The sequence below is a fragment of the Narcine bancroftii genome, chromosome 11, assembly GCF_036971445.1.
Source record: "Narcine bancroftii isolate sNarBan1 chromosome 11, sNarBan1.hap1, whole genome shotgun sequence".
Lineage (NCBI taxonomy): Eukaryota > Metazoa > Chordata > Chondrichthyes > Torpediniformes > Narcinidae > Narcine > Narcine bancroftii.
In genome coordinates this window covers 80,678,148-80,692,302 of record NC_091479.1, presented here as the reverse complement: position 1 = coordinate 80,692,302, position 14,155 = coordinate 80,678,148, and the positions used below count along the sequence as shown (strand labels likewise).

Here is a 14,155-nt window from a genome sequence, read left to right as displayed (position 1 = left end):
GAGTGGAGACTGTATTAAAAGAGCCAGCTGTCACCCTGTCAAGTACAGTCCAGATGTGAGGACCTAACACTGAGTCCAACTTGTTACATCATGTACACGAACATGTCTATTTCAGAATGGGATTGAAGGGTATAAGAAGAGATAAAAATAAAATTGATGTTGAACAGAATCATGAGATACCAGTATTCTGCAAATATTGCATAACCTTCCACTATGTATCATTGAGAAGGGTTCCACAAATCATCCTTAATCAGCAAGGCAGTTTTGAGTAAAACATGAAAGTCTGCAGACACAGTGAATATAGTAAAAAAACACAATGCTGGAGAAACTGAGCAAGTCAAAAAGTGTACCTTATATAGCAAAGATAAAGATGCAGAACCAACATTTCGGGCTTGAATACAATACCTTAATGAAGGGCTCAAGCTGAAACATTGGGTATGTATTCTTATATTTGCTATGCAAAGTACACTGTTTGGCCCACATTGTGTTTTTATTTAAGACAGTTTTGACTAGCTCCTGAACTGCAGCACAACACAATATGAAAATAACCAATAGACTACCAGCAACATCTCTGGACAAATCCCAACCCACTTTGGTGTGCAACTTCCTCCTCGATGATACAAAGTATTCAGCTCAAGGGAACTGTCCACAGATAAGCTCAGTAACATCAATGACCATTGATGTCACAGTTAACAGCTGATATCAGCTACCATCATTCTAAAGGGTCGCTTCTACCTGTACTGTGGCATATCATACACCTTGGATGGGTCTGGCACACAAAGCACTCACAGAGACTCAAATATTGCAATACAAACTGATCTGGTGGGGGGGGGGGGTGGGGGGGCTTGAGTATGTGCAACAAAAATAAGTGACAAAGCACCTGGAGTTGTGCATACAGATTTGATCATTTTCAAGAGATGAGAAACTTGGATTCAGTACAAAGGTTCAATACCTGGAATACTGGGATGAAGGAGTTGGTGCATGTAGAAAGATTGAGCTTGTACAAGAGGGCATTAATAAAGGAGGGGATGTTTCCTCCAGTGAGGGTACCTAGAACTTGGAGGTATTGTTGCACTAACCACTACGCCAACTGTGGCACCCCTAATCATCAGGGACAATTTATAATTTTTAACTTATTTCACAGGTACCTCTTGAAATAGTTGCCTGAATAAATCCTAGAAAATCAAGGAAAGCATCTAACTTTACTCTATCTTCAATAAACTTCTGTAATGAAGCTTAAAAAAACCTCACCTATTACTTATGGATTTAATTGCATGGAAGCCCTGAGACTCTTCAGTTCAATAGCAGCTGAAGGTACTATTTCTTCTTATAAATAGCCCAGAAATTCCTGACCCAATTTGCATCCGTTTCAGTTGTATACAAAGCTCAGCTCATTCTACTCTTGGATAGCATCCCTTTTCCCTGAACTTTGAACCTGGACACAGTACATGTGGTCTTCAATGAGCGTGTGCAGGATTATTAACCACTTACTTCTACAACTCAAATTTATATTCACTAAAATAAATACTGCAAGTTTTACTTGTTCAGGTTTTGGCTGCACTGTTTTCCTTTGTGTCATTGGACATTTGGTTGCTATTTACACTAATTCTTTGTTTAAAACCAATGCAAATTCAGGTAGTTAATCAGATTGTAATGAAACTTGGCTGCACTCGGTAGCTAATATTCAACCATTTGATTTAATGCTACCCATCAAAATGGCAAGGGTTTTATGGAAATGAAAATCCTCTTACATTCTGCTCTGGGAATGGAAATAAGATTAAGTGACAAAGTAAAACCGTTCATTTCTATAAACGTTCTAAATACACTGTTTATCTAGATCCAGACACGAGCAAATGAGATTGGACCAAATTATTTAAAATGTTATTTTAGCTGGAGGCAGGGCGTTTGTACACGCTTTCCAATACATAGCCTTTCAGGGAGAGCAAATACTAATACTAGTACACAGAAGGTGCCAATAAAGGCAAATTACTGGTCGGGTAAATAGCAGACATGCTTGCTGTTGGGAATTACAGGCAATGTGTTCCAGTAATGAGGTGAACCATAGGGAGCCTTTTGCTAATTGGTGTAGAGGATGTAAATGCATCTCAAACCAATTCTTAAAAGTTTGATCAACACCACTTGGCAGCATGAGTGTTAGCTTATTAGCCCTTGAAAGAACAGAATTGATCATAGGAGCTTTTGCCTCAGGTTCAGTCTTTCAGATTAACTAACACTTTAAATTCACCACTTTGTAGTTAACCCTATGGATTCCAGCCATATTTAACCTTTCATAATATATATTGTACTCCGGACTGGGTCGATGGGTAAATCTTTACAGTATAAACACCAACACGAAACAGCTGGTGGTTGGGTAGAAAACTGAGACATGAAGTATATGCGATTGTTGGTAGTCCCACAAAAACTGGACACAAGAGTCCAAAGGGTTAAAGCATTTTTGTACCCATTTTGTCTCTTAAACCACTGTAGTAACCACATACTACTCTCATTTTGTATAAACTATAAGATTTGTCTTTTATATTTACTGCCACTCTCCCCCCCCCCACCCCCGCCCCCGCAGTCACATACTTTGAGCTTTGAGCAAATTTCGTAAAGGAGAAGAAGTTTGCACAATAACTCTTCCAAGAAAAGAGCAGTTGAAAATTCTTTTGGAATAAAAATAAACAATATCAATGTTTCCCATTGCTGTGATGTATGTACTTAAATATTCTAGTGGCCAACCACAATGGTATAAATTGGTAACACTCTGAGATGGCTGATGTGATGTAGAGAGTAGTTGGGTTCCATGCTGCCTTCTCCTTTGCTATGTCCTACGCCCATTTTTCATATCACAACCTTGTTTGTGTCAGCTCAGACATACTAGGGCATCCTTGACCATGTTTTATTTACTCATGCAGTCCAGGATGATCGAAGATGTAAATTCCCATGCAATTTGTATGCAGTGCAAAGGGAGTTCTGTATTGTCAACTTCTGCTCTTTTTGGTGGATGCAAAAGATCTCACAGCATTATTTAAAAGTTCTGTTCAAAGCTAAAACTTCATTGAAGATCACTTAAACTGAGATGAGCTGGCTGAAATCATTCCGCTGTGTCTGTCAGAGCTGGTTATGCCCACACTATGATTTATGGTGTTTCTGTACATCACAAGAACTTCATTAACCATGAAGCACTTTAGGATGTCCTGATATCACAGATGCACTAGGTTAATGCACATCTTCCTTCTTTCTCCCCCTTTTAAATTTTTGGAACACAAATGGCCTGAAACACTTGTGTATCAGCCGAGCAGATGCAATATTCAGTTCCAGCCATCAACGTGGAAAGTGGCAGCACTGTGCACTGCCGGGGCCGCTGTAACGGCAGCACTGCCACTGAGGCGAACCCGCGGGGAGCAAGGAGCAGCGATACAATGCTCCCACGGGGTCCAACTGCCCGGTCAACTGCCATCAGCACCGCACAGGCTTTGAACACCCTGTTAAAGGAGCAGATGGTGGTTTTATTTAAAATCCTGCAACAATGGGGTCTGCGCCCAAGATGGCAGCGCTTATGATCAGTAGAGACCATGAGAGGTTGCAAACTCCAGGGGAGCGGAGGACTGGCACAGGGCATCAGAAAATGGGGAGACCATCCCCCATCTGAGGAGAAGCAGAGGAGATGACCCACGGGATGGTGACCACGGCGGCGCACCAGTGAGAGGTTCTGCGGCTGAAAGACCCACACATGCTGGTGACTCGTGGTGAGGAACCCATGTAGGCTGTGGCCTGCTGGAGACAGTTGTCGGGAGACTCACCAGGCTGCAGACTGGCTCAAAGCTGGCTGAAGGGGTACCAAGTATCGGAACCTGGATGCGAGGGGGTATGGAAGACGCTGAACCTATGACACGGTTCCTGACCCTGTCGGAGATTCCGATCTGGAGCTCCAGTTGCCAATGGTTTGGGGCTGGTCAGTGTGGCTGCGGAGGCTGCAGAAGCACTGGAGGCAAATTCATGGACACTCGGTGACTCAGTGGCGGTGGGGGGGAAACGACCTCTCTTTTGCTTCTCTTTCTCTGACTGTCAGAAGCACCAGGCAATTTCTGCCAACGGTCAATCTGTCTACCTGACACCAGGAAAAAGCAATTTCATGTAATACAACTCTGTTTTATTGCAACAACAATAAAATTAATCTTGAATCTTGAACCCAGTCCTCCTTGACTTGCTCCTATTGAGCTGTCAGGCCTAAGAAAAATGTTCAGCTCCCAGGCTGAACCAACTGACAGGCCAGTCTGGGGAATAGGCTTCCAACTGGGCCAAACCTCCAATCCTTTAATTAGATTTTAAATATTTTCATTCCTTTTTTTTTTCCTGGATGTATGTCTGAATGTTGCCTCAGGCAGGCCTTGAGTGTTAATGGTGTGGCTGAAATGAATCCCCAGTTTAATTTCTCTGTTGCTGCTCCACCAGGCAACCAATAGTCAACTTGCCCCTTGAAATCACTGCTCTACATCATGTGTCTTAGCTGGTGACAAACCGCGACACATGGAGAATAACAAAAAAAAACTGATTTGTTTCGTGCTAAACCTAAGATGTTGGTCTGAAGCTAGAGTGGCTTTTGTTATTCAGAGGCCTCTGTTGGGACAGAATTTGCTTTATTTATACAAGGGGCAGATTCCAAGCCACCAGTCGCAAGAAGAGTAAAAGAGGCAGTTTGACATTGTGTGACATTCTATTCTTGCAGTACAATATAAACGATCATAAATAACCACAACATTACTAATGAGAAGCCATGCCAGAACACTTCCAATGTAGTGACCCTGTCACGTCTGTTATACATTCAGACTTTTTGTTCCGTCTACACACCAAAAATTAGATTGACTAGAAATCGCTCTTTAAAAACTAACCCAAGTCCTTGGAGAAAAATGTGAAACAATGTGAATTACTGCTGGTGCATTTCCACATTCTTGTCCCATCTGGTGCACTGCACCTAGCTCCCTCACTCCTGCTTGGCTGGCATGAAACAAAAGTCCGCTTGTGTTCGAGCAGTGGGGTGGCGGGCTCTAGACTAAATAAATGGAAGTCACACTCTTTCCTTGAAACAACGCTTTACAATCAAAAGTGCTCAAAGCCAGTTTAAGTATAATGCTGCTGTTACACTGGGCTGGTACTGACATGTGTAATCTCACTGGTCTAATCTCTTTGGTATGACTATCTCAAGCTGTGAGCACACATGGTTTTTGGAAGCAGATGGGAAGAAGAATAAAGGATGGGGGAGAAACAATCTGAACTAAACTAACTTAAATTGGTTTAATCTACAGGAGAGTATGTGTTCTCCTCTTCAAGTTTTACTCTGCAAGAAGCAGATTTACTGATGTTGATCTGGAAACAGATTTTTTTTGTAAAGGCCTCATCAGTTTTGAAGATGGCTTATCCTGCATTCCCTCATATTAGTAACTTATCTTCATTACACTCCTTTTGAAGAATTGTTCTGTTTGCTTACAAAGCCGTTGGGAGTGCCTGCTTTTCTCAATAACTTCCAAGGAGGCTGTGAAATTCACAAATGATCTTTCCTTCCATTTTTTTTTCTCTGCCCCAGAATCTTAACATTCAGCTATGTTTTTTTTTAAATTTCCATAGGTTCCAGCCCCACTTGAGTGTTTGCACTTTGAAGCCTGACCTGCTTCAGTGCTTACATTCTTTTCAAAACTGGAGCTATCACAGCCGGTTCTTATTTCATCCATGGTCTAAAACTGAAACCATATTTGAGATTTTTTTTTTTACCCTGCCTTGTTAGTTCAATGGTCAAATAACCAATCAGGAAAGAGGTGCACCAGCAGTTTTAATAACAACTCGAAGTGTGTGCATAATTTTTCTTTTAAAACACTGTCAAATTTAGCCAACACTCAAGTGGACTGATAAACTTGCACTTTAAAATATAATGACCGTACTCATTCCTTATCTTCCAGTTATCCGTGCAAAGGTGGTTGGGAAGAAGCTAATGAAGGATGGGCCTTTCGGTACAATGCGCTATACTGTCAAACAGATGAAGGTGAGACACAGCAGGCTCAGACCGTCTACACAACAAAGGGAAGCTGCAAGTACAGACTCAATGACATAACGCTTTTCAACTCGAGGAACTAAATTCAAATCAGAGATCTGTGGGGGCCCATATATGGGGAGGTTTTAATCTGAGTGAAAATCCTCATCATAAAACAATATAAAATCCAACCCTAACCAGCAATTTTAATAATCTAAGATTAGTTGACATTGATACCAAGAGTAAAGTCTAGAGCCGAGGAATTTGATCATGTAACATCAGATAGGTTTTTCAGCACGTCACAAAAGATCATTATGTAAAGGAAAATGAAGGACAATCTGAATTGATCAAAGTCTGTGACTTTCCCTTCATGTCTGAATTGCAAGCTAATGCACAAGAAAGACCAGACATGTGCAATGCAGGTTTCCCTTCAATCACACATTTTTCCCCATCATGCTGGATCTTCCTCGAGAGATCTTTGTTAACATTCTCTCAAACGATAAACTCCACCCACCCACAATCTCTGGTGCAACTCAGAACTAGACTAGCTCATCCACTTCAAGGATTCCCAACCTATGACCTGTTCAGTAAAGCATGATACTTTGGCTTCATGCTCCAGTAAAGTTAACATGCTCCAGTAAGGTCATCCTATACAAAACCCTCGGTCCAGCTGCACACCACTCCTTTAACAAGTGACCTTCAATTTATAGGCCACAAGCTCCATTTACACCTCAAGTATTGTCCTCTTTAAGGAAGTAGCCTAATTTTTCCCTTAAATTATTTTTGGAAGGGTGATAAACAATTTTCATTCTCCCCATCACTCTGTATTCTCCATCCCATCATGGAGTTTTTGATTATCAACTGGCCTCTGTTATATTACATACCAAACGTACAGGGTACTACACAGAATAAGATGATTTAATATGTGTTCAGCAGAATGTGAATATACTGATGACATGTGCTTACAGAAAGGAAGCTCAAATTATACATTATTATAATCTACTGCACGGTGATTATCAAAGTAGATGGTACACTATTGTCATCAGAAGTTAACCAGCTCTCAGAGTCTTGAGCCCAACAATAAAGACCCCTTCCTTTACCTTTAGTGCCAACTTCAAGCTGTGCTGAGCCCAAAATTGGAAATGGAGTGAAATTGTGAAACTGAGTCCATCGTACAGGTTGCTACTGTCATCACCCTGTCCCCCTTGGGCTCACGGTAACTTCCTTTAGTCCCTTGAGATATTAGGATCATGGTCCATGAGTGATTTCATGCTGTGATTGTTTCTGGTTTCATCAGAATCACTGAGCTACAGAGAAAGAGCCACATAAGCAGTTACTGAGGTGGTGTGGCTTCGCTGCACTATTATTGACTCCTTTTTCTGATTACAAACCTCCAGGTACACGTAAGCATTCTCGTGGGGTTTTTTTAATTCATTTATGGGAATGAGAGTGTCCCCCACCCCGGCTAGTGTTTATTGTCCTTGCTCCTTTGCCCTGATGGTTAATCAGTGCAGTTCCTCGGCTGTTGGGTGAGGAAGTTCCAAGATCAGCCTCAACAAAGCACAAGGTATAAGCCGAGTCAAAAGATGGAAGTCAAACGTGAGCTACTTACTACCAAACTGGAGTGAAACTTCCTTTTGTTCCGGATGTACAATGTATATAATATGTGATCACATTGCAGCAGCCACTGAAGAACAAGGGACAATGAATTATTTCCCCTTTCCCAGTATAATTCATGAGTACAGGAGGTGTGGAACTAGATCAAGGGCATCTGTTTGTGAGATCCCATCCTTTGACAGACAGGAGATTACACATGGGGACAAACAGCCTGACAGCACCATTGTGGTGAGAATAAATGCACCCACTATCCTGCTTCCCTCATCTGTTAATAACATTTCATAGGGACAGGTATACACAAAGCTTTGCCATCGGCTTATGGGTGGGGATTCAATTCTTCCATGGATTACACAATCATACAAAATGGATTTAGGGGAAGGAAAATATACAGGAATTTTTTTTTGTAGAGACTGCAGTTTGATTAAAAAACATGAAAATCCCAAGGGACTACCTGACAGAACCTGAAACCCTTTCTGAGTAGGCAATCTCATGGAATTTAGTGAAGGCTTGATTTTTCTTGTCAAAACAAAATGGATGATGCAAGTCATCACTGTAGCACCAGTGTGTTCAACAACTTCCTCCAACGATTCCACTGAGCAATTTACATTCAAGTAAGGCATACTGACTGACCCCAAAGCTGGAGTTATCTGCCACCACACAAGCCACAGCCATGTAAATTATGTAATTTCTTTTCAAATGTATTTTTAAATATATATGTACATTTTTAGCTTCATCATAGAGCATTTATGCATTTTACAACTCCGGCAAAATGGTTTATCGCCATGACAATGACTTTGAATGCAAACTCTTGTGTCATTCAGGAATGTTTCCCTTCAATTAACATTTAAAAATAGTCCTTTTAAAATAAATAGAACTCATAAATTCAGTTTATTTCCCTTTTTCAGATGGATTTTTATTATTCCATTCACTGAACTCATTCCTGTATGAATTAAAAGTACAAAACAATTTTGGCTTCTGGATTCTGGCCCAAACAATAAATGGCCAATAGATCTTATTGCAGTTTTACAAGAAGGAAGGTAGCACGTTCACTTTTTAGTTGGTTGTGTGTCACTGCACAAAGGGAAACACCTATGCTCTGTCGAACATAAACTTCTCTTGGCACCACACTTGAAAAGCATCTGGCCCAGACAGTGTACCTGGCCCGGTGAATAAAACCTGTGCAAACTAACCAGGTGGGGTTTTGGTGGACATCTTCAACCTCCTGCTACAACAGTCAGAGGTCCCCACCTGCTTCAACCCCACCTGTTTCAAAAGGATGTCCATCATTCCCGTGACCAAGTGCAAGGCGACCTGCCTCAATGACTATTGGCTGGTGGCATCAACATCTACTGTGCTGAAGTGCTTTGAGAGGTTGGCTCCACCCCAATCTCAGGAAGGACCTGGGTTCACTTCAGTTTGTCTAGTGTCACAATAGGTCAATGGCAGATGTCATTTCGCTGGGCCTCCACTATGTTAGACCACCTAGACTACAGGACCATCTCAAGACGCCGTTGTTTGCAGAATTCATGACCAAGTTAAAAGGACGTAGGACTATCTGTCCCTCTGCAACTGGATCCGTCACTTCCTCATTGGCAAACCCCAATCAGTGCAGATCAACAACATCACCTCCTCCCTGCTGACCATCAACAATAATGGCCACATGCTTAGTTTCCGCCCCCTCCCCCCCCCCATCCCTTTGACACCCATGACTGTGTAACCAAGTTCAGCTCCAACTAGAGATGCAAGTTCGGTGACAACACCGCCGCTGTTGGCTGAATAACTGGAAAGGATGAGTCAGCGCATGCAGGAGGGAGAGTGAGAATCTAATTGGGTGGTGTCAGAACAACAACCTTTCAATCAAGACCAAGCAGCTGATTGTTGATTTTAGGAAGCAGAAGGCCGAAGGATCACACACCTGTCTGCGTTATTACAAAGGATGTGGAGAAAAGGATCTTTAGGTTCCTGGGAGTCCATATTTCAGAAAATGTCTCCTAGAGCCAGCACATCAAGGCAACCATAAAGAAGGTACCCCAAAGCCTCCCAAATCATCTCATCAGATACTTTATCAGAAGCACTGTGGAAGGTATATTGACTGGTTGCATCACGGTCTGGTTTGGGAATTCAACTGCCCCAGAACTTCAGATAGCTGCAAAAGGTAGTAAGCATAGCCAGGTGCATCACAGGCTCAGACCTCCCATTCATTGCCGACATCTATGTGAGGCACTGCCTAAAGAAGGGAGCCAACATCCTAAAAAGACCCCTATCACAACTTTGAACTTTGCAGAAGTACAGATGCCTGAAAAACAGCACCTCTAGGTTCATGAACAGTTTGTTTCCAACAGCTACCAAACTCTTGAACCTCCCCTGGGTACACACTAATCATGACTGTCTACACTATTGGAAGTCATTCTTCTGCACTAAGACTACTATCAATTTTTTTTTCTCTTTTAATTCACTTCGTTTACCAGAATTTCAGCGCATGTGTATATTGTACAACGTGTATGGCAATAAACTCATCATCATCGGACCTCACTGTGTCGGACCTGTTCTCTGTCACTCCAACCACTCTCATCTCCTTACTCTGATTTCAACTGCTTTGTTCTCTTTTCGATTTTGTTTTTAAAACAGTAAGTGAATTCACCCATTTCAACTGCTTTGCTCACAATGCCTCAATAACCCTCAGTGGCTAATCTTCAATGGAATTAACTCGCGCCACTACTGGGATACTGATTACATCCCAAGCTGTGTAATGCCATGTCGATGCTGTGTCTATATTCTTAGCAATTGTGGGATTTCTCTGAATAAAGGTAAACTTTATTTCTCTTTTGCAGATGTATCGTGGCTTCAACAAAATGCAACACATTCAATATATTTACACAAATGCTGCTGAGAGCTTATGTGGCGTGCGCCTGCGTGTGAACAAATTCCAGTACCTGATCACAGGTGTGTTTTCCGGAACATTTCTTCCCACAAATTGTTTTGGAGTAAACCTGACAGGTTCCTCCCAGAAGCTATGCCTAAGGATTCGAATCTTAAGAAATTTTGGCATCTTGGTTGGTTCAGGTGCTCTCATATTGTATTCAAACCAGGGATGATTTTTACCAGATTCAGGTCATTACCTCTCTCCCACCCACCGGTAAAAATTGTGAAGTACCCACCTAACAGCATGATTGGCTTTCATGAAAGTATACTGCTTGAAAGGACCTATTGGGCCCTACCAGGTCAATTCAATTAATTCTTCTCTCCATTTCTATGGCCTGTAACATCAATTTAGGATGTTTAGATACATTGTAGATCTTACTGTAGTGTTAAAGCAAGATAATTTTCAGCTTTCAAAGTTAGCAATGACAATAAGGCAATTTTGCAAGTTAATGGAACATGCAACCTATCCAAAACTTTGCATTACTGATTGTGGTCCAATGTTCAAACCACAATGAACGTGAAATCACTGAGCATGTTGGGTAATGTCAGAATAGTATTTGGAGTGAGATATTTCCAATGTTCGTAATTTAAATAATGAGAAAAGTTCACTTCATCTTGTTATCTTTGACTGGATTCTAAATAGATGATAAAGGCTAGAACAAGGACAAAATGGCAGTCAGCAAAATAACACTTGAGACACTAGAGCCCTTACCATTGTGAACATGGTCAATATTCATAGGTAGATAATCTGGTTATGAATACATTAGTCTTCTGAAAATCAGAACAAGTAAACACATTTCCCAGTGGAAGAACTTTCAGATAGATGTCAGCCTCAGTCTTTCACAATGTTTGATAAACTATCAAGGGAATTAACAAAGTTGGCAGAGGTCAATTATTCTCTATAGTTTTAAAGGTTATCCAATGCAAGCAATTAAATTATTCACCACAGGGTTCAAAGATTATCCATGAATCGAGTCAGAAGGAACATCAAACTGACTGTTTTTGCTCTGGATTGGGAAGGAATTGCCATTAAAGCAGAGGTTATAATGGCATTTATTAGGCCAGTGAGTGAAGTGTCTCACTTGAAAGAAAAAAGATTGGGGATAAGCAAAGGACAGTTGTTGAGAGTAAATGATCAGTATAACCATATTTATGCTGAAAATGTCTCTGAAGAATGGTTGGCAGTCTTCCTAGACACCCCTTGTTTGTCTGAATATTTTCCACCTTTACTGTCATGAAAGTACTGGATAGTGGAAACATCCATTTTAAGAGTTACTGAGCATTACCACCACTAACTGAACCATTCTGAGATGATTAGGTCCTCCTCAGAAGTTGCAATTGGGAAAGTTAATTTATTGTCACATTGCAGTATGGTTTTCAAGATTAACACAGGTTTTGCCAATTTCACTTGCTCCAGCCATTATTAGAATTTTGGGGTTAGCCAGATTTCAATGCCATCCCTTCAATCCAAGATCTTCCCAGGAAACCTCATTTATGATCAGTGGCTAATGTTTTATTTTTTTTTCAAATAAAAAGAGATAATCCAGGGAACTACAGGCCAGTGAGGGCCTGATTTTAGCAATGGGCAAGTTGTGGGATTCTGAGGGACATTTAGATAGGCAGGGTCTGATTAGAGGTAGTCAACATTATTTTGCCTACATGAACTTTAGCAAGTCCTTCGACAAGGACCCACATGGCAGAATGAACAAATGGCAGGTTAGTTGAGAAGGATAGATCACATGGCCAACTGGATTCAAAGCTGGCTTCGTAGAAGGAGTCAGAAGGTGGTAGTGGATGATAGCTTTTCTGATCTGACTGGGCCTGCTGGTGTTTGCCAGACAAATTGTAGTGCAGATAGCAGTGTAGTTAATATGATTAGTAGATGTGCAGATGACACCAAAATTGGTGGCACAGTGGACAGAGAAGAAGGATATTTAAATTTACAACAGGATCGAGCTCAGGGTTGCAAATCAAACCAGGGTAAGAATTGCACAGTAAATAGTAAGGCCCTGGGATGTGTTGAATAACATGCTGCAGTTGAACCGGTATTTGGGTTTACAAAACTAAAGAAACAATGGCATTAATGTAATTAATTAAATTAAAAAGGGACAACATATACAAAAAATAGATCATGAATGTTCACTGTTATCCAGGTTCAAAAATAGTGACTTTGCTGTGGTGCAACCAACTCCTTTGTGCTATCGGAGCATCACTGATTCGTCTAAGGTTCATGAGCCTGATAACTGTTGGAAAGAAACTGTAAACCAAGAGGTGTTGATCTAACAGAGATTTAGGGATATGGATATATAGTTCCATTGGAGTACTGACTCAGGTGGACAGGGTGGTGAAGAAAACATTTGACAGGCTTGCCTTCATTGGGTGGGGTTTTGAGTATGAATGTTGGGAACTGGTTGCAGCTCTACAAGGTATTTGTGACATTATTATTTGTGACAGTGTTATTTGTCCATCTAGAGGAAGGTGATCGCTAAATTGGGCAGAGTGCAGAGGAGATGTAACAGCATGTTGTCAGAACTGGAAGACTAGTTATAGAGAGTGGTTGGATAGGCTGGGCCTTTATTCCTTGGAGCATGATGCTTAGGAGTGACCTTAAAGTAGGATGCCATTCCAAAAAGAGGACATAGTCATAGGTTACCATATATAAATATAAAAAGCACACACAAACATATATGCATACATACACACCTGCAGTGTGTTTGCATTTGTTGCTTTTGTAATACCGTTTAAATCTTTTGTTTTTAATTTCAAATTTTAAACACACATATATGGTAACTTATGACCATGTCCTCCTTTGGAATGGCCACCCTACCTTAAAGAGGCTTCTAAAATCATAACATAGTGAATGCTCACAGTCCTTTTCCCAAAGTAGACAATTCTAGAATAAGAGGGCACAGGTTTAAGGTGAGTGAGACAAATAAGAGGTAATTGGGGGGCATTTTTTCCACCCAGACGGTGATCTGTATCTGGAACAAGCTGTTAGAGAAAGTTATAGAAGCAGGTGGAGTTATGGTATTCAAAAGAACTTCGGAGAATTATATGGATTTGAATTTGGAAAGAAATGTACTAAATGCAAGCAAACGGTCTGACCCAGAATGCAAAGATGGTCAGCATGGATGAGCTGGGCTGAAGGGCCTGTTCCATACTGTACGACTCTTGAAACGCAGTCCAAAACAAAAAAGAAAAATAGTCAATAATACTTTGTTTTTCATCCATAATGCAGGTAGAGTTTACGATGGTAAAGTCTACACAGGAGTATGTAACTTTATTGTTCCATGGGAGAGGCTGACCTTGGCACAACGCAAAGGTCTTAATTATCGCTACCAGTTTGGCTGCAGTTGCAAGGTATGCACATTTTTCTGGAATAACATACTCATGATTTGGTTTCTTTAATCATCATCATCTAAGCAGTCACCTTCCACCACCACCCTTCTCCTCCTGGCAGAACTCGTCTTCACTCTTAACAATTTTTCTTTTAACTCATCCCACTACCTCCAGATTAAAGGATAGCCATGGGTACCTGCATGGGTCCCAGCTACGCCTACCTGTTTGTGGGTTTTGTGGAGCAAGACTCTC

General features: G+C 41.2%; 2 protein-coding genes across 4 annotated transcripts in view; one reads left to right on the top strand and one right to left on the bottom strand.

Moving 5' to 3' along the window:
- LOC138746011 (synapsin-3-like) overlaps window positions 1-14,155 on the bottom strand; it is a 226,831-nt gene that overhangs the window by 67,670 nt on the left and 145,006 nt on the right. The window lies entirely within an intron of this gene.
- LOC138746010 (metalloproteinase inhibitor 3) overlaps window positions 1-14,155 on the top strand; it is a 28,097-nt gene that overhangs the window by 10,845 nt on the left and 3,097 nt on the right. The window contains exons 2-4 of the mRNA XM_069903680.1: window positions 5,955-6,037; window positions 10,474-10,585; window positions 13,803-13,924. Of these exons, the coding sequence (XP_069759781.1) occupies window positions 5,955-6,037; window positions 10,474-10,585; window positions 13,803-13,924 (317 nt within the window). The remainder of the gene's footprint in view (window positions 1-5,954; window positions 6,038-10,473; window positions 10,586-13,802; window positions 13,925-14,155) is intronic.